The sequence below is a fragment of the Toxotes jaculatrix genome, chromosome 9 (genome assembly GCF_017976425.1).
Source record: "Toxotes jaculatrix isolate fToxJac2 chromosome 9, fToxJac2.pri, whole genome shotgun sequence".
Lineage (NCBI taxonomy): Eukaryota > Metazoa > Chordata > Actinopteri > Toxotidae > Toxotes > Toxotes jaculatrix.
In genome coordinates, this window is record NC_054402.1 from 1,338,876 (window position 1) to 1,360,543 (window position 21,668).

Genomic DNA, 21,668 nt, shown 5'->3' on the forward strand with positions numbered 1-21,668 from the left:
GAAAACTCCGACCACACAAGACGCTCTTACACCTGATCTCTTTCTCCAATTGCTGCAACTAATCTGAGGTTGCCATTCACATCTGTTTGACCCTGTCCACTCAACAGCTGTAAGGGAATCTCTGTGTGAACTGCAGCCGTTTCTTGATTAATTTAACCAGACACTTGAAGGGCTACTTGAGAATTCACCTCACAAAGAAATCCAACACAACACTTTACTCTTTAATGGTTAAGTTTGGAGAAAGAGAGAGAGAGAGAGGGTGCGGCTAGAGGTAAGACGGGGCAGGGATGCTGGACAGAATTTATGAGGGACCTTGGTGTTATCATCCTTGCCCGGAGGCCCGCTGAATAAAGATCAACTATCCAGGACTCGGTATAAATCACCAGGAATGGGCAGAGCAGGAGGAGGGAGCAATAGGAAGAGATGGGGAAAGATCTTTCAGATATACGGAGGGAATGAATGTGCTGTATCACTGAGGAGGCAATGAGAGTGTGGGAGAGATGGAGGTAAAGAGTGAGAGCCCTCCACCTGTTCACAAATAACCTATGTCTTTTGCCTTTAATGGGAATCATAAATGCAGATCCTCAAGGTTCGCAACATACAGCTGTGTGCGTTTGACCAACTTTATCTCTACGTTTACGCCCTCGCCCCATCTCTTCTCCCTCCCTCCCTCCCTCCCTCCCTCCCTCCCTCTCTTTCAGTAATCCATTTCCTCCCTGGCCGAGTGAGGAACCAGAGGCAGGTAAGTGGTATTGATGCTGCACCGAGATGATAAATCACACGTCGGACAACAATTGGACAGCAGATGGTAAATTGAGCAGGCAGAATGTGCTGCGCCACATAAGATGATAGACTAATAATTAATGGGTCAATAACAAAGGTCTTGCTGCTGGTGATGGTGGACACACACACAAACAAGCACAAACACAAACACACACACACACACACACACACACACACAAACACACACACACACACACACACACACACACACACACACACACACACACACACACACACACACACACACACACACACACACACACATCACTTTTACAGATCCACACTTCATCTTGATCAGATGAATGGACAACACTCACATGTCTACATTCATATAAAGATGGATGAATAAAACAAATGCAGATGCTCTCCTGTAAGTGAGAAGCACAGGTTGGGTCCATTTGTCCCTTTAGAGGAAAAGGTCACTGCAAATCAATGAAAGTTATTCTGGGTGAAGCTGATACTCCCAACAAACATTTCAGATCTGATTTAAAAAAAAGGACGACCACACCTGCCTCCACAGGGCAGGAGGGCTCACTGAATCATTCATTAATGAGTCATGCTGTCACCAGTCCGTCCTGGGTCCATTACTAGGCTCATGATGCTGGAGTTGATGGTTTGCCCAAAGCTGGGCAGCCACAGGGGTTCATGTGTTCAGTGAAGGGCAATATACTGCTCATGGGCAGGAGAGATAAGAGAGAGACGGAGGAGAAAATTTAGAGGCTGTGATGTTCACTGTCCTAAAGACCAAACTTTGAGAAATTAAATATTTGAAGACGGGGAGAAGAAATCATTACCTGCTGTAGAAAATAGTGAACAATGTCCCTTAACAATTTTTGCAAAGCCCAAGCAGCAAATCTTCACACTGGAAACGATGGAACCAGAAATAAATATAAATAAAATGTGTTTTAGTTTTGTTCTCTGCTCCTGTCTTTGTGTGGTAAAAGCAACCTGTGCATGAGCACAGTGGAAAATGTGAGTGCAGCTTAATTATGTTAACATCTCAGCTGCTGTGTCAAGCGCACAGCCACATTTGATGGGTCTCTCTGATTACCTGTCCAATCCAATGCTCCCTGCTGTCTTGTTAGTGCTGTGCTCTCACCGATATAATGAAATGCCATGTAGTGGTGGATCAATACACACTCCTACGTCAAATCTTTAACAGAAAAGTCGGCCAAGTCTCAGGGGACGACTTAGATTCTGAAGTGTGTGTTTTTTCACCCATTAACATCAAAAACTCCATCATGAAGCCACGGACTGCTTAAAGCAAGTTGCTGATTACTCAAGTGGCAATAAAACACAACATGTAAGCAGGTGAAATTAGCTTAATGTAGAGGGAGGACAGAGACAGAGGAGAGAGAGGTGGGGATCCGTTATCTGTCACACAGCTGGTCGAACAGCTGTCTCCTGGCTGAGTGAATCCAATGTTCGCACGATCCTTGGTGTGATTTCTGAAGTCTGTATGCACCAAAGTCTCTCACAAGCCCAGAATTAACGTTTTCAACCAACTGGTGTCACATAACTAGTTCCTAAACAAGCCTGACAATGACCCACCATCATTTTTTATCTGCTAATCCCAACCTCCAAACCACACACAGAAAAAAGGTGACAGATGTGCTGCCACCAGGTCATTTTGTCTCCAACCTGGGTCCAAAATCCCAACAGACAAACATGTTGTTTAAACAAACACTCAAAACAAAATTCCATCAATTTAAATTCAGATTAAAATGAAGAAAATGCCTCTTTGGATTGGTGCGAACTGTGAGCTCCAGTTCAGCATCGCAAGGCTGAGGTGATTGCTAACTGTGTCTACAGTGTCTGGTGTGAACAGCTAAATCAACAGGCTGCTAAAGGCTACACCTGTCCTTGAGCAAGGCACTTGACCTCCAGATGCTCCTATCTGCTGCTGGCCAACAGCTAAGACTGTGCTTTCACTGGGCAGCTCCCAGGTGTGGTTCTGTGTCACTGTGCACAGGCTGCTGCTGAAAAAAGACCGTCCAGCTCAACACAGCCTGGATAAATGAAGGTTAAAGGAAGAAATAACTGCAGTAGCTGGGAGCAGTGGGATCCCCAGTGGAGACCAGACAGTGGTGGAACCCTGCTGCCAGGTCGTGCAGGGATGAGATGTGCTCTGGATTATGAATGAGAGGGTACGGAGAGGGATTCCCGTGTGGGGCTCCGTGTGGTGAGAGGTACGTCACGTATGCTAACTTTGTCTGTCGGAAGCCTTTCGCCTGCTCTTTTGCAGCAGGGTGTTTAGGATGAGGGACATGTGTAAGACAGGGGGACGGGAGGGGTGTGTCCGGTGTGTGTCCCAGTGTGTGTATTGACGTGTAACAGGGTGAGGCCTGATAAATGAACAGATAACCTGTTCAAACCAATTAGCTTGCAGTGGAATGAGAATAGAACTGAAACGCAACTTTGGCTGACTTCAAAGGTCAGGGTTCTGTCTCTGTGCTACCTGAGGTGGAGACGGTTAATGGTGCTGGCCTAATTTTTCCAGAGCACTGTTTAAAATGAAGAGCGGAGAAACTGCACCACGCAGCAAATTCCAGTCCAGTTTCTACAGGAAGGAGGCAGAGTACTGTTTTTCCCTTCGAGTGTTTTATGCTCAAAGGCAAACCAGACTAAAAAGAGGGACATTGAAAGTGTTCTATATGCAATAACAAAGAACATCACCCTAAACAAAGGGCTATAAGTTGCTTTGTTTTTTTTTTTAAAGTCCATATATCCACAGACTCAGCAGCTATACAGGGTGAAACACACTGCTGAGTCCCTTAATGCACAGTTCACTTAGACAAGCTCACTGTAATTGAAAAACCATGTTAGAGACGCCACAAACAAATGAATAATCATACCACAGCACGATGAGAGCTGTGACATAGAACAGCCTGAAACAGTGAAATCATAATGCAGCAGTCACACCAGGCTGAGAAGCAAACACGGCCCATTATTTTCAATATGAAGCCACTGCACAACACAGGTGCTTAAATTAGATTTCTGTGTTTTCAGAGAATCTATTTCATGCAACACATCAAGAAACTCATGTGTGAGTTGAAAATGATGAATACAGAGGACAGATGCAGCCGCCCGACAGGTGTGAAAACAAGGTGAGGGTCGAATTCTGCAAAATTCTGCAAAGAGAAAAATCAGACCGGGTGTGTGAATCAAGTCTTTAATTTCATGCAGCATGAAGACAAGACATACAGTTCACAGTGTGCTCTGCAGTGTCGTCTCAACAGTGCTCTGAGACGAGGCTCTCTTTATACCTGTAACCAGTACGCCATAAACACCTATCCCAGAGGAGGGACAATAAGAATGTCTTTGATCACACCTCCTGTAAACAGTCAGGATGAGACTTTTCCCAGATACAGGACAACAAAATGGGGTTCACTCCAAGGGTGTCTAAGGTATTTCCAGATCACGACAATAAAATAACCCCAGGGGAACATCTGTTCTAAATGACCACACGGTATAACTCCTATCCAACTGTCAAGTAATCCCCCAAAAACCTTTTCACCTCTTTAAGAGAACATGGCAGGTTTTGAACCCTCCAGCTGAGGTATAACCAGAACACCGAAGATTGCGTGGATGCAAAGAAAGTGTAATATGATTAAAAAAAAACACAATCACCAGACAAAGTCAAAGGAGGCTTCAAACTCGGCCTCAGTCTCTGGCTGGTTCCACCTCTCACAGGCAGCTACCTCTGCTGCTGCTGCTGCTGCTGCTGCTGGTATTACTGGGATCATACCTTGATGTGATACACTAAATAATGAACACAGACTCAGGCGAATTTGTCACCATGACAACCACAGCTCAGGCTGCCACCAGGTGCTCCCTCCCATACTATTAATACCTTCTCCGCCAAATGATGGGGATAAGGTCGACGTGGTACACAGCCAGTGAATTACCCCACTTATCTAGTGACGTATTTATATGGACACAGATTCTTGTTACATAAAGTGTACAGGGTATTAGCATCACCACCATGATGGCGTTTGGCACAGAGCAGCCATAGATGTCATTAGGACACCTTTGTGCAGGTGACCTTGTCCTTGGGTAAAAACAATTAAGTCAAGTGCGCTCAGTCACTCAAAATCCAACAGGCTCAATGGCAAACTCACAAACTAACTCCTTCACCAGTAAAGACCTCCAGACGCATAAATTTGCTTCGATGCCAAAGACCCTGAAGCTGTTAAATCATAAAAACCCTGAATGAATAAAGAAAGTCTTTCTGCCTCTTGGCGAGAGGAATCGTGATATATGATATGATTCGTTGTTACAGCCGCAGAAAACTGCTGCTAACTACCCGAGGACTGGGACACACACAGGGACACACACAGGGACACACTAGGATCAGGTGTGCTGTATCGACTGTTATTGTTTCTTCTAGGAAGTTAGCTGTAGCTCTAAGACTCTGGTTATATTTATGTCTTTGTTTTAAGCAGCATCCGTTAGATCCCTTTCTCTTTTAGTTTACCTCAGTGTTTGTATTAATTATCCAAACTCTATGAAAATAACTTTAATTTACCAAAAAACATCTGGTTTTACGTAGCTTCCATTTCCCCTAATGAGCTGGATCATCACAACTTTAAATAAAACAAAAATTACTTTGAAGAAAGTGAAGGTTTCAGTATAAATATCAGGTTATTTGTTCAGCGTGTTCCCTTGATGTACAAACTGGTGAAGTGCCAGAGACGAGCGAGGAAGATGCTGATGATTTGCTTTCGTTTGAAATATTTACACACGCCTGGGGCTGTTGAACTAATTCAATACAAATGTTTCCCATTAAATGGCCATTTAAACATACTTGTTTCCTTCCAGCTGGGAGTGCAGTAAGACGATATAGCTGCTCTTATATAATATCATAACTTGGTGGACTTAAGAAACCTCAGATGATGAGTATGTGGTAGGTGCTCAGATTTTCTTTCAAAGGAATCCCTGCTGTAAAAACCTGCCTGGTAGCCAGTGTTTTTGGCACGTCTGCTTTTAGAAAACTCATTAATGAGGAGCAAATGTGACATGCTTTGCCTTTGATAGGGTTTACTCCAGATACACATCAAAGCTCAGTACAGAAAAAAAAACAGAGACGCAGACAGAGAAATTAAAAAAAAAAAAAGAAATTCTGGTGCAAAGAGGAAGATCATTTTTAAAATGTGACAATTACTGAAAAATAAGACTAAACACAGCAGATTAAATTCATACGCTGCTTTATCCTACCTTGACCTCAATGAAGTCCGGCTGGCCCAAAGCGATGAGCTCCGAGTACGCCTGCATCTCCTCCACGTTCCAGGCCTTGACCAGCGTCAATCTGTACACTGTCCTCTGTCTCTACATGGACAGACAAAAAGTGCAAAAGTGCAGGCATAAACAATGTGTTGCACATTTAATGTATTACAGATCCAACTTTTCAATATTCCTCTTCCTAAAACCTCATTCAATAAAAACGTTTCATATTTATTAACCACGTTGTTCACATATCATAAGACTGAACATATAAAACCTAATGCAAGTAGCGTCCAACACCTTGATATTGCTCAACAGACTGTGAAGCAACAACACATTTCTCTGACATGTTTGTGCAGATTTCATGAGAAAATGTAAACGTCTACTTTAGCAAAAAGCTTCATCTTTATAACTGAGTTCACACAGTTTCTTGGCCACTGTCATAAACCAGAATTAGATTAGGTGTTATAGCACTGAGTGCTGCCATAAGCTAGATGTTTGCCGTTATGAGGCATCATCTCAACGGTAAAAACTCAGCGATGAAGCGATGCCAGAAAACTTTAGAACACATCTGATTTAAGCTCATGCTGTCGTTCTGTTAGGAAATTCAAAAAGGTCAATCTGACATGTGCCGTCAAAACTTACAGAAGTTATTATGCTGTTAATTCATTTTAAGTCCAAACTCACAAATTTCTGCATTAATCCTCCAGTTGTTGTTTTTTTTTAAATCAGTGTCCGTAGCATTTTGCTGTTACCAGCATCTGTCCTCCACCAGCTGCACAGCAGCACACAGTTGTCCTGTCAACCACCTGCTCTCCGTGTGAATAATAACAGAGCATTTAGGGGAAAGTTTGCATGTTAACTAAAGGTCTGACGACTGCGGCGCTCCGACAGACATATGTTAGGAACTTCCCAAGCTGGTCTGAAGGGTGATGATCAGAACCATTTCAGGAAGTTTTTTTTTTGGTGGAACAAAATCTGCTACATTATATATTGTCTTCACTCTTCAGCCTCAGAGTGAAGACAATCCAACACTTCAAATGCAGTTTTGATCTGTAAAAAAACTTTACTGGGGTGGTGAACCTGCAACAAGGTTTATTTATATAAACCTTCTGCCGTAACAGATCCACACTGACCAACACTGTAGGACCCTCGGGCTGTGCTCATTAGAAACAAATACATCATTACTGTGAATTAAAAAGGTATTAGGTTGGACTGTGCATTGGAAAATACCTAATGCATACAGACCTGGTGTGGACATCCGTCATGTATGTGCTCAGTTAACTTTCCCTGGGAAAATAAAAGCACTGAAAAAAAAGCCCTGCTCTATGTTCAGTGGTGTAGGTTCAGGCTATTGTTGTTGCTGTACAGCAGGAGAAAGAGGATTACTGAGAATGTGATGGAGAGGAAGGAAGGCAAGAAAAGACAAGTAGAGGAAATGAAAGAAGGGGAATGAGAAATGGGTAATACAAAGAAACTAGTAAATGACAGTGGGAGAAGAGAGTGTAAGCTTTCCCTCATTTGTTCACTCTCTCACTGGAAGGTTATCTATAACACTACGTCCTTTCAGCCCAGTAGGGTAGGGGATAATTGGCCAGTGGGAGCAGGGAGGTGAGGTATTTCAAGCTGCCTCTATTCCAAATCCGACACTGAGGCACAAATCTATCAGTCCCAAAGTGGACTGGCAGGGAGGCCAGGTGAAGGAGAGCTGTCAAAAGGAGCACAGAAAGGGATAAGAGCTTAGGGAGGATGGAGATAGAGCCCACCATGAAATGGAGACGGAGGAATGTGCAGCTGTGAAAGGAGACGTGAAGTGATGAGAACAGAGAGTGTGTATATTTGGAAACTGGGAAGTTGCACGCAGACAAACCATACTGTCACAGCGAGGTGTACACATGCATACACACAAGCACATGTACAACACTATGGGACAAGTCAAATCATATTAATGTTCAATAACCACGTATGACTGTACGCACAAATGTGTCGGACTCGATGTTGGTGTTTAAAGTTTCAATACAAAACTTCCTGTCATAAAACTTTATCGCCTAAAGAGTTTGTTACACAAACGCTGCTTTAAGATACAATATTCAAAGTATTTAAAAAATGCAAATCCAACACAACTGTGCATTACAGTAACATACATCAGCTGTGAGAGCGCACACTGTGCCGGACGCAGCAATGACTGAAGAAACTGTCCCACAGCTGCTATTCAAATAATCGTCCACAGTGCATATACATATCAGATCACAGACAAAATGCTACTGATTCATTTCATTCTAAGACGCTGCTGTTATTTTGCCCACCCCTGCAGTTACCTCACGTTGGTATTTGCTTGTTGCTGTGTGGTGAAAATGGTGATTTAGATGCAATTACAGCGCAACGATCCGTCACCAGCGATTTGTCTCGAGCTGTGCAGTCACCAGCACCTCAAGCCGAGTGATAATGGATTTATCCGTTGTTTGCTAAAGCATTAAACAAGAGGAAGCCGGCCCATTACAGATAGGTGTAAGTGAGGCTCCCTCTGCGAGACTTTACAGCCCACATCTTTCTCAAGGTCGTTTGGCAGCGCACCCATGCACCATTTCTTTCCCTCACTTTGGCCTATTAGGAGACTCACTAACACAAAGAATCGATTTCCACAAGTGGCGCAGTGGCGAGATGCAGACTGTGATAATGGACTTTCCCTCTGCTCACGAATGATGAAAAGGCCTGCGAGGTTATTGGAAGCACTTTCTGAGGTATCTGTGGACACAGATCGCACACTTAATAGAAATGTACACCTGTTTTCATTCTTGTGGCCGTGTCAGTGGCATTACTGACTCTGATAAAGCCAAAATGTTAGACACTTCAAGAATCAACAAAAAGCCGCCCCTCCCCACCTGAGTGAAGAGTTAAAGGGTTGAAGTGATCTCTATCATTTATTGGTATCTTGCTATAATCACAGGAATTTGGTAAATACAGAGGACGACTCAATCTGTGGTTTCTGAGAAGACTCAATCAGGACCACAGATTTCATCAGCTGCTCAAAACAAAAAGAAGTGAGTGATGAGTTTGCACGTTAGAGGTGAGAACTGGGCACATCCACCAACCTGTCAGAGAGCTGGAGATGAGAGATTAGTTTTAAGGTGAGAGAACAGATTGAAAGTGGATTGTAGGAGAATAGTTTCTTTTCTATTCATATTATCAAGAACACTCCCACATGACAGCACACCCATGATGCTGGGTGCCTCAACATGCACATCTGACTTTTTTAAATCCTAAGATACGGAGTGAGCTGCATCCCTCATCTGCTAATCAGTACACATATACAACATTCTCTCAAGCAAAGGCAGTGCTTAGCAAAGGCCTGAGCATTTCTCCAAGAGCCGAGGGAACAAGAAACCGTGACAAAAACAGACCATTAAGTTCAGAAAATCCACAAAGTATCACGATGCTGCTTCTCATTTATGGCTGTTACATACAGGCTTTAAATATGCCCTGAAGGCACTGCAAGATAAACAACATGCACTGCAGGTGAACCCGTGTGTGGGCGTCAAAACTTGCAGCATACTCACTCCTCTCAGTCTGAAGTGAATGACACATGCCAAAGGAAATGGTGAGGATTAGCATTCCTGCACCACCTCTGATTGGCAGGAAAATTCCCAGGATGCCATTTGGCTCTTCTGTTGAGGAAACCGATGTGCTGTCAGAAGCTGCGCAGTCTGCAGAGCTGGTCTCATTCATTTATCTGGGTTTATCTCAGATGCTTATCGACCCAAAAGATACTGACAGCAGTCATACAATCACACGTGTTCACTGGAACAATCTGGAATTTTGAAACGTCTGGATCAGTATTTTATGAGGATTTCTCTTTACAGACACACTGAAGATGATTTGGCACAAACAGTGACGTGATGATAACAGGAAAATACCCAGTTATAAAATGAATGGAACTCATGAAGCAGGCCAACATTTCCGAGGGAGAATTAGTTCTACTCTTAATCAGACTCAGAAAATTTAACAACTGTCATCATTCAATACAATTTGTGTCCGTGAATTACAGAATTACTAAGGCGAGATAATTAAATTGACTTGTTCAAGCACGAGGAAACAACAAGCTCTTCTAACGTGTGAGAGCGACGAGTCCTTTATCTGCACTAAAACAATCACTGATTTCTTACTTTCTATGATGCTGACGTTACTTTAATTGCAAAGACTGTAAAAGTAGCATAAGCTCCATTCATGAACACTGCTATTGTTAGCTGTTAGTGCAAAACTGCCAGTTAGAATCACGAGTGTGTTTAACAATGAGATAAATGACAAAAAAGGATCTTTTTCTGTGAAGTCCTGGCTCTTACATGTTTAACAAACTGCCACACTGACACTTTAAACACACAAAATAAAAAACCAAACCACGTATTTGAATGTAGTTTAACCCAGTGTGCTGCACAAAGCCTTTACTGAGCAGCATCTTTCTTCACAGTAGTTGAACCTCTCAGTTCAACCTCACAGCTTCACAAGCTCACTTCTCTAACCTCTTGGCTGGAGCCCAGACTTGCTCAGGGGACAGCTTACCTTCTCTCCCAGGGCCGTGAGGCTGTCCAGGAAGCGCTGCCAGAAGTCCTTGAAAAGCGGCCGGTCAATCTTCTTCAGACTGTCTTTGGTGCTTGCGTCCACACTCACATACAGCTGGGTAACTGGAACCAGGCTCCTGGAAATGATAGAAAGTATAAAGGAGAAAGGAGGATGAGGGTTAGGTTAAAGGGCCTTATGCAAATCACTACGCATCTGTGGTGGTCCGCTTTGCACCTACCTGATCTCCTGTGGGAACTGTGCGTTGGTGACCAGGAAACTGGAGATGTGGTGGGAGTGGAGGAGACGGATGAAGGTGTTGATTTCAGGGTACATGATTGGCTCGCCCACCAGGGACAGAGCACAGTGCTTGACTGCCAAGCCCTCCTCGTACCGCTCGGGCCTCACTCCAGGAACACCTGGGGGGAGAGAGGTCAGTGGCTGAACAGGTGAAGTCTGAAGTCGATCTCACCTTCATCTTAATCACTGTCTCCCAACAATAAAATGAGGGGCCTCACGTGTGGAAGCAATCAAAGAACTGCCAAAGTTAAAAAACAGCAGGAAGCAACAGCATGAGGTCAGGCTATAGAGTGAGGTCGGCCTGAGTAATCACATACAACCAAGCAGGCACGAAACAGTCATGGGCTGCTCATGAAAAATGAAGAGGGGAGAGGATGGGAGAGGAAGGGAAGAGACGAGACGAGAAGAGAAGAGAAGAGAAGAGAAGAGAAGAGAAGAGAAGAGAAGAGAAGAGAAGAGAAGAGAAGAGAAGAGAAGAGAAGAGAAGAGAAGAGATGAGATTTAGGCCCAGAGCCCAGTCCATCTTTCTTCCCCTCCCTCTCTTCTTCCTTCCCCTGGGTGGTCTTGGCCTCTGCACTGTTCAGTACAAACGACAGGGTGCTGTAAAAAAATGCTCAGCAATACTTCAGATGGGAGGAGCAAACAGAAGGACAGAAACTGACTATTGCTATTAAACTTTGAGATGACTAAATAAAAACAACTTATTCGATCAACAGTCAAATAGACAACAAAGATGAATTAAACAGTATAAACCTCAGCATCAAACTGTTGTATTTAATTCTTTATTTTTATTATTGATTCCCGATTGATTTCTTGACTCAATAAATTACTTTAAGAGTGAGGAATATATATATTTTTGATCCATATATTTAGATCACAACAATAGAATTTACATAAAATTATAAATAAATCTCATACATCCAAATTAGTTTAATGAACAAAGCCATGTGGGACATGACACTGAAAATAGAAGCAGAGATGATGTAAGTCTTCATGTGAATATGGATATATGCAGGATCTGTGATTTTATTGTGTCTGTTTTTGATATAAGGAGGAGTGTGGGGAGGCACATCGTGTCAAGTTTAACATAAATGCAGCACTAACACTAACGCCTGCGTTGGGTTGGTAGTTTCATACACTGTCACAGGGAGTTAATGTTATACTGCTGTAGCTACAGCAGATGCCATTTAATTTAAGAGTATATGCAGTGAATCTTAATGAAATAAAAGTTTGGACTGTTGCCTTCATATGCTTTATAAAACTGTCTATGAATTATTGATAAGTTTGCAACATTCTCTATGGTCGAAGCACAGAAAGCAAATGTTACTGCGCTGGACTTTCAAGGACAAATTACATCTCACAACAGATGCGAAGACATCAAAAAGCAAGCTGTCCCCCAGGAGACACCCCACTTAACTCTGTTCCTCCAGCTGAGGAGGACAGTGTGTGTGTGTGTGTATGAAATCTCATTAAATGTATGTATCCTGTGGTATCAGTAATGTGAAATTCCATTAAACTCTCTCATAGTTCACTCTCTGGGGGGGTGAATGGAATCAGTTTGATCACTCAGATAAAATGAAGTCCATCAGCAAGGGCATGGGATTCTATTACAAAGGACATAATGATGGTTACTAAGTCAGAAGCCACAGAGCTGATTGAAGAGATAAGAGAATTATCAAAGACCTTCGATTTCCTCTGGATTTGACCTGTACCATCTTTGGAATGACAGCAACACTCGTGGAAGACGGTTAAGAAACCATTACCCTCTGGTCTGCAGACTTTAACTGCTCACTCTGTGTGATACAGGAAACACACTCAACACTTTCCCGTTGTTTGGTGTCAGATCAATATACGTAGGTGTTTGGATGGAAGGAGCAGTGTCGAAGTACAGAATGCACGAGCTGAGAGAGTCACCTTAAAAATTAAAAGTCCTGTGCTGTTGTTGTGTAGCAAAGAGAAGAGAACAAAATATTTCATTCATGCGTTGACCTAGCTGTGAAAGTTAGAGCGTCACCATGCAAATACAAACCTACGGCACAGTGACATAATGTAGGTTCCCATGAATTTATCATAACGCCTCGAGCACATACTCAAGCACGAAACTTAGAACTAAGGGCTAAATGCAAAATGCATGATGAAATGAACTAATAAAACAAACTACCAGTCAAAAAGTTGAACCACAAATAGAGCCTCTATAAAAAAAATTATTATTTCATTTCAGATAAACACAAACCAGAAAATCAGTGGGCACAGCGTTCCACAAAAGAGCCAGAATAATCAGTGGGATCTGGGCCGGATTCCTGCAGTCAGAATCAAAATCACATGCATTAACTGCATATTTTTACATTTAACGGGCGACTAATAACTTTTCATTATAAGCTGCTGTTTGACATTTAACACTGCTGTGTGACGAGACCTTTCAGGGAGCAGATGATCAGGTAGTCAGAGCAGAAAGCGATCGGTTTTCAGGGGCATTGTCTGCACAGTTCATTGCAACAGACCTTATAAAACATATCGAATGGTAAATGGAGTTGGACGCTGCCTAATGTGATTTTATAGAGCAACTGGAAAGAAAATTAAGGATCATTATGACAATATAGGACTGTGCTTGGCCCTGGTGTGTTCCTAATTAGAACTGCAAAGCTTTGCTTTGTTAAAGCATCTGAAAATGTACTTTTCTTTATTTTCTGCACAAAACATCAGAACTGTAATCCCTTCAGTGACAAATGTGTTTTTTTATACTCTAAGTGAACTAAAAAGCAGCTTACTGTCAAGATAAGCTTATGTGCACTATTGTTCCATTATAATCGCATCAGGAAATTACATTTCCAATGATGACATGCATTAGAATAGGTTATAAATGGCAGCTCTGAGAATGATATTAGCTATAAAGTCGCCCTTTGAAGAAGATATGTCTGAGAAGCTTTTAGCATTTGGCATCTCTATCATTTCCTGAGTACAATGGCCTCGCTGGTTTATAATGGGATCAGCAGCGGCTTTGAGGTTAGAGAGGCGGCCATCTGGTCACCAGTCGGGTCACCAGATCAAATCAGACTTTCAGAATACTGTGGCTGGAAGCACAGCCACACGTGTCAACCCTTCAACCCTTCATGTCAATGCACTGCAGATTCTGTAATATTTATCATTTATGAATGAACCGTAGGCCAGAGTGCCAGCCAGTGTAGACTACGGCTGCCAAAGTAAAGTGCTGTTACAGGCCTTTGTATCAGTTACATCAAAAACAGAAATTAACAATGAGCTGAATTAGAAGGAAGAAAACTTGGCAGACGGCAAACTGAGTTTGGGACTGATGCGACTGATCCTTAGGTCTTTGTGTGTGTGTTTGTGGCTGTGGCTATGGAAACAGGGGTCTGCATTTTTGGACACAATATAGAATAAATGATTAACTGTTTAATTGAAATGGTTACCAACAGATTCATCTATAAGACTAACTGCTGTTACAGGTATGAATTCTAAGCTGGTGAAGATCTTGTGTTAAACCTTTAAATACCGTGTGGAATACAAACAATTTTCCAATCACTACTTGTTTGCTTTAATAACTATCTGATTAATGTGTCACCACCTTGTTGTGACAACATTTCTCAAAACCTCTCAAAGAAAATCTGCTGAGGGAATACTCACACCATGATCCCTAAATTCTGCTTCGACTGAGTTTTGGGCTGAGGACCAGCCTTCCTCAGCCAACGCTGGCAGCAGCCAGAGATGTCCCACATGCCAGCAGTATTAGTGCACGCAGGACAAATGGAGCCCAAAAATGTGGGCACGGACGGGGTTAATTCTTCTATTAGGAGCCATTACAGAGTGAAATTCCATTCTAGCTGGAAATCTGTAGAACCTCCAGTGAAGTCACAGCACAAATGTTTTTAAGTTGAGAAAATAAAAAGAGTAAAGTTGTGACAAACAAGTGAAGCTGCCAGATGGGGAAATGAAATTGTGTGTGTGTGTGTGTGTGTGTGTGTGTGTGTGTGTGTGTGTGTGTGGGCTGAGAAGTGATTGATGAGGTACTATAGCACGAGTGTGACGACACAGCAGCATTCTGATCTTCACTCTGCTTCATTACACACAGGGTTACAAAAGGTCGTGAACAGTGAGCGGAGGACACTAAGGAGGCAGAGTGTGCGTGATGAAGAAGCTGTGTTGTGTTGTGTTGTGTTGTTGTGTTGTGTGTGCTGCTGTGTCCATGTTTATTTCTACAAGAAGGATTAAAATTCATAAAGAGGCAGGTACACAAACACAGACAGACTACACAGACTTATACACAGACACAGAACAGGTGAGAACAGGTGAGAACACTCATGTTTGCACGTGTTACCTCTGAACTGTCGAATCATGTTCTGGTGCTTCTCCACAGCATCCTGCAGGATTTTCTCAGCAGGGTCCATCTTCCAGCGCCACTCTGTGCCCACGGGGTTGGTGTGATGTCTGTTCGTGGGGCAGACAGGTAAACAGGTAAGGAGCACAGACACACTGTGATCACCTGGTCAGGATTGCCACGACACGACTTCCTCACTGCCTGCCGCAGAACTACAGCTGACAGCCAGTATCCTTCCCAGGCTGTGGCCATTTCACACAAATAACAAAACATATTTCACTAGATTCAGAGGAACATCCCTCTAACAAGGCGACAAATATCAAGACCACAGAAGTTTATTCACAAACTGTAAGTGAATTAAGTGGGCCATGTGCATGCTCACCCTGTAAAAACATATAAAGTGGAACAATGCATCCTGCTGTAAAAGATTACGCGTCCTTTAGGTGTTATTAACACCTTCTCACTGTCGAAGTGTGATGTCTACGTGCAACAACAAATCCTGAGGCATCACGAATTTCAGACAGTCTGCTGCGCGCATATGCACACACTCACGCCACACACGCCGGACTTGCCCATCAAACCTAATTCCACCTGTTGCTGCAGAGGGGTGGATGGCGAGAGCAGCTGCAACAATACATCTGTGCCCTGGAACTGCCTACTTCCTGTCATCCCACATCGCTGCGTTACGAGCGACTGGCATATCTGTGGTGACAGGGAAGCGGTTCACCACAGCACATTCTGACAGCGACCTTTCAGCGCTCAGCACAGTCGCCTTTTCAAATGGAACTTGAGGGGAGTAGAAGGCCCGCTCTCTCGCCAGTGTCATGACGAATCAGGGTCCACCTTTAGGCCTCGCAGTTTTGCTGGCCATTAGTCTCCTGCAACATAAATCGTTAACTCGTTTGCCAGGGGAGTGGTCTCGACTAACGAGGCGAACAAGTCTGGTTTTAAATAAGGAGAAAACTAAACATGCAGGAAATAAAAAGGATTCCTGCCTGCGTGTGGCAGATCCCCGTGTTTTCTAGTGAGGTACTTACAGCCTGAACTTTGCAGTGGCGTTATTTGTTGGGTACATACCTCCAGCAGAAGACACACTTGTTAGCACAGGCGAGGCTGGGCGTAGTTTCCATGCACCGGTGGGACTCAATACCATAGAAAGTGTGCTTGTAGCAGCCTCCTCTCCCTCTCAGCATAGACTGACCCACAGAAACAACAGCTTTAATGTGATTCATGCATTAAAATAAAAAATCTAATGGTCGGTGTAAAAGAGTAAAATCCATTACCTTCGTCCATCGACAAAGCTTCACTCCTGAGTGACTTCCAATTAATCTGTACCCTGCATAGAAAGATAATGAACAACATGTGAGAGGAACAAGGCTCCATCTTCAACCCAAAGCCACACAGGCCAAACTCAGCGGATACGTAACACACAGAACAGTGGAGATCACATTTTCTTTGAGTGGTACGTCCATAAAGCCACACTCAGCTTTCACAAAGTCATATTGATCCACGGCCTTCTGTAAAAAGGCTGCGGAATATTTCTGATAAAGAAACTAGCGATTGCTCAAGGACACGTCACCTGTAGGAAGGAGGGGACAGGGTTTCAAACTCCATCTGTGATGTCTGTCAAAGAGCATACTGTATCCCTTCACCTGCTCAGGAAGTCACAGCAGATGATACTGGGGTTGTTTCCAGGGGAACCGAGAACTTTTCAAGTCCAAACGTTAAACGAGACTCAGGCCATGCAGAACAGCCTGAAGTGGAATTAAGGCTTTTTATTTTGAAATGTGTTTTAGTTGCTTTTAAACTGAGACATCTAATTAAAACACAGCAGGAAGTTTGTTTCAGGGTGGACATGAGCTGCCACGGTTTCAACAGGTCTCAGGTTTGATGCTAGATGAGTCAAATACAAATTCATATTCATCAAGCAGAACGGTGAAGCAGGCTGAAACCACCTGAATCAAACAGCTTGCCATTCATCAAGGATGTTCTCTGAATAAGTACAAAAGCCTCTACTTACAAATGCACACGTACACACACACACACACGCACACACACACACGCACACACACATACACACACACACGTGCACACACACACACACAGAGCATTCAATTTCTTTTCTGCTCCAACACCTAACGTTTGCAGGTATTTTCAAGCTGAGCAAAAACACGCTGACCAGCATCAAATAGTTTTTCTGCCTGAAAGGACCCTTCGTGCACGCGCCCTCCTCTAACCTCCTGGCAACTGCAACACACATCAAATATATAATCCCCGGCCTGTAAGACTGTGGAAACCACAGTGAGGACGTCGACCTCCTGGCAGTTTATTTAACTATTAATAATTTTAATGTGAGTAAAGTTTCCCCTCGTGTGTTTGTTACAGCAGCAAAGCCAGAAAGTTCTGGAGTTCATGACTACACACACACACACACACACACACACACACACACACACACACACACACACACACACACACACACACACACACACACACACACACACACACACAGAGGTATTAATCATATAATGAGACATCAAAATGTAAAAATTCAACTAAAATTTTAAAAAATAAATAAAAACTCGAGCGACAGCCTGTTACTCAAACAACTGTTTCTAAGAGGCGCGATCCTCCGCTCTGAGCCACCTGAGGGAAATAAAATTAGAAGGGAGGAAACGTGTTTAATGAAAGAGTTGGAAAATCAGCCTAATTTGTGTGAAGGGGTTTGCAGCTTTGTTTTCAGGATCTTGCAGGTACTAGTTTTCTATGTTGTAATCAAACAGACAGTTTGCATTTCAGTGAATATTCTGCTGAGAAATAACATTTTTCGAATGTTTAGTAGCACTAATGATGTCTGCTCACTGTTTGTGCTCTTCACTGTTGAAAATATAAGTTCACAGGAAACAGATTTCAGGTACAGATACACACATTCGGGTCCCATTCCAAAGTTCCAGTCTCCTGAGCCGGGCTGATGGCACACACTTTGCTTAAATATGCAGCTCTAAGTTAAAACTTTCTTGGACGTTACACCAGAGTTTCAGTAGTGTGTGACTTTTGCATCCATGTCTTGCCAGAAAAAAGCTATACAGGAAACTCAGCCATCCAAGACCCAGTATCATTAAAACAAAGCCAAAACCTTCATCCTTCATCCTTTTATTCCAAATAAAACAAACTGTCCAGCGGGACCGACTGTTGCCAACATGAACACCACGAAATAGGTCAACATTTGGTCAAATGAAGTGAAGCCGTGCTCACAGAGTCCTATTTATAGGGTGTTGTGTAAGCGAACGCTGGGGGGTCGTTGCCTGAAAATTACTAGCCTGTGCTGTGTTAGTGAATGAACTGAACGGTGGAAGAGAAGAATAGTAAAGTGTTTCAAACCGAGTTAATGAGTCGTTAACCAAGACTCACGTAGTTTCATGAGGGACAAATGTCAACTTACCAAAGTTTACCAAATTTAAGCATCAAGACAGAGCTCCACACGGGCAGCGCTATTCTTAGAAGATACGTCCACTAGTTCATTACACATCATGTTAATCTGATTCAAATTTAAAATCCAACTTTACAGATACGGGATTGAAAGTGAGGGTTATTAGGTGTGAACGAGTAATCACTGATGTTAACTTAATGTCTGCTCTTCAAATGTAGACAAGCACAGGTTTTCCAAATGAAATAAGCATCTAATCTAATACTCTTATATATTAGATATATCTTATATTTGGACCAAGTTGAACTACACGGTCTGGACATTGAACTTTACTGCCATGTTGGCACCAGCTTAGATTAGTTTTCTGGAGGTTTCAGTATGGGAAGAGAGAAGACCTGAGATTACCTCAGTGACTGGACACACGCACTCCCCAGCTCATTCATTACCAGCTTTAACTAACCGGTTCCTCTTTCAGCAGATGATTAACTTTAACATAATCCAACCAGTGGCTCTAACATTTGACTTCTCCCTGTGTGGTATACCTCAGGTCAGCTGAGTCTGAGAACATCGACACCTGTGTCAGTGACTTTGATCATGGGCGAATACTTTTAAGCCAAAACACTAACTCGACTTCTGTGCTGGCAACGTGTGTGTGTTTGTTAGATTTACTGCTGAAGTTTAAAAATGACACAACCCATAATTCATGTTTTAAAGTGAATTACAGCTTAGCTGCCCTTGTGGAATCAGCAAGGTTAAGGACACGCTGACAAGCAGCTGGTGTGCTGCGTCTGTAAAGTGATTTTTTTTAATTGCCAAGCAATGCAGCTAGATAATATGAATATATTACCCACAGTCAGCAGTGACACCCAGCAGATGTTCATTTCAAACTGGCTCTGTTTTACATACATAAGTCATAAGATTCATAAAATTCTACCACCAACTGAAGCCGTGTCAGTTTTAGACCAAACTGGTGTTATTTCTAATTTTAGTTGGGGTCAGCTCCCTCATGTGTGACTTCTAACTGAATCCAAACTCCCCTTCTCCTCACCTTGTTTCGTCAGTGCTTCTCTAAGTGCAGGGGTGATCATCTCTCTTCTTTCCCCTTCGTCCTCAGTCTTCTTCACTCCGTTCAGCCTGGATAACTTCACCATCTGCCCGTCTCCTCGACCCTCCTTTTCACTCTGTGGCAGACGAACAACTGGGAGTCAGTTACTGTTTATCACCGTGATCTGAAAACAACAGGCCAGCCAGATGCCAATAATTTAAAAAGACAAAAAAAAACTGATATCACTTCATGAGGAAACTTGGGGACAATCCTTAAGGACACGATTTTTAAAATACATGGAACAAGAGCAGAGGAGGAGTCAAGGTGATTCGGTTTCATGTGGGCAGACCTTCCTCCGCTGACCTGGTCAGGAACCATCCAGGTTAGCAGCGTGTAACTGGCACTGACTCAGGGGATTTCATATTCCCCACAGAGGAATGCTGACAAACGGGGAGATGTGTCGGGACACTGCTCTGCAACCTGCTCATTAATCACACTCATCACTGCAATAAACGACCCAGAATTGCCGCATTTGATTAATGCTGAAGTTCTGAAGTGTTATAATGTCAACAGCAACAGAGGAGGTCAGTGGGACAAAGACAGTTCAGCAGAAACTGCACTGTCCAATGGTGCTGACCAACCTGTGTGTCTCTATGTCAGAGCTGCTTGCACAACTTTAAGGAACTAAGTTAAAAGGGAGAAATTCCACAGAGCTCCTCTTTGGTGGAGGCGTTTGATGTTGGACAGGAGTGAAGATCAAGGATTCTGCAGTCCTCGTATAACTCTGTGTGTGACGCAGCCTTTTAGTGCTGCATGGCGTGATCATTTTTGAATAAAGGGACATCGTCCTGTCCATGCAGGACAGTTGGTTTAAAGCCCTCCAGGGGCCCTGTGAAACACAACACCAGGACAACAGCTTAATGAAACAGTTGTTGGACTTTATACCACAACAGCAATCTTTTTAGAAAGTTTGGGTTTCAGTCTAGGATTATCTTAGCGCAGTGTGTAGCATTTGTATGTAAATCTAAATATCTTACAGGTATGCTGTTTACAGACTCAGAGGACAGATTTGTCCTGCTGGAAAAGTTGCTCAGAGCATGGGAACAGGTAGAACTTTCCAGAAAGGTGTGATGGACGAGCTGCCTTTGAGATTAACCATGTTAGGTGACAGCTCCACCCAATTACTGTGGAGCTGCCACTGATTTGGCTTGTCTATAGGGATCTATATGTCACCTTCCCGGGAGACGTCTCACTGGTTCCTGTGCAGCTCGCTGTCAGGCCCTAACCCTGGTTCACTGGCTGTGCAGCTCTAAATGCTACAGAAACGTGCAGCCACTGAGTCTTAATGAGAACTCTGAGAACAGTGGGCAGAAAAGTTCTGTGTGTTTCAGCCGGGCCAGTCTGACCACACGCAGTGTGAACATCATCCATATTTAATCACATCCATGTTGTCTTATAGTCACAGTTCCCATTTTTATCAAATAATTCACCGTGTATCTGAAACCAATGAGAATAAACCACAACAGTAAAGTTGTGGCCAGACAGATAAACAAGGTGAAACTGACTATAAAGCTCTGTAAAGCTGAGACCTGCAGGTTCAGGTGTTTCTCTGTAAGTTCATCACTGTGAGCAGCTCATTTCACTGTTTGATCATTTTCATGCCACACATCATGAACACATCAGCTACAGCTGCTTTCAGTATTCTCAAGTCATTAAATTTCTTTTTTTAAAGTCGAGCTGAAGAGATTTTTATTTGTGGTTTTTATAACATTATTAATAATTTTTATTATTTTGTTATATTTGTTATTTATTATATTTGTCCCTAATATTTTATAAACATTACAGAGAGAAAAAGGTCAAGACTTTGTTCAAAACACAGTCTGCCTTCCATATCTGCACCGAACGGATGCTTAACTGTTCAAGTAATAGTTCAAGAAAAAACACCAAACATTTCCTACTTTTAGCTTCACAGCTGTAAAGTTTTGATATTTTCTTGTACCTTC

At 42.9% G+C, this 21,668-nt stretch overlaps 1 protein-coding gene across 3 annotated transcripts in view; it reads right to left on the minus strand.

Moving 5' to 3' along the window:
* tyw1 (tRNA-yW synthesizing protein 1 homolog (S. cerevisiae)) overlaps positions 1-21,668 on the minus strand; it is a 40,228-nt gene that overhangs the window by 9,653 nt on the left and 8,907 nt on the right. For all 3 annotated transcript variants that reach the window (XM_041047039.1, XM_041047038.1, XM_041047037.1), the window contains exons 8-14: positions 19,669-19,801; positions 16,477-16,529; positions 16,271-16,389; positions 15,194-15,303; positions 10,802-10,979; positions 10,564-10,699; positions 6,001-6,111 (exon numbers count right to left, since the gene is read on the minus strand). In XM_041047039.1, the coding sequence (XP_040902973.1) occupies positions 6,001-6,111; positions 10,564-10,699; positions 10,802-10,979; positions 15,194-15,303; positions 16,271-16,389; positions 16,477-16,529; positions 19,669-19,801 (840 nt within the window). The remainder of the gene's footprint in view (positions 1-6,000; positions 6,112-10,563; positions 10,700-10,801; positions 10,980-15,193; positions 15,304-16,270; positions 16,390-16,476; positions 16,530-19,668; positions 19,802-21,668) is intronic.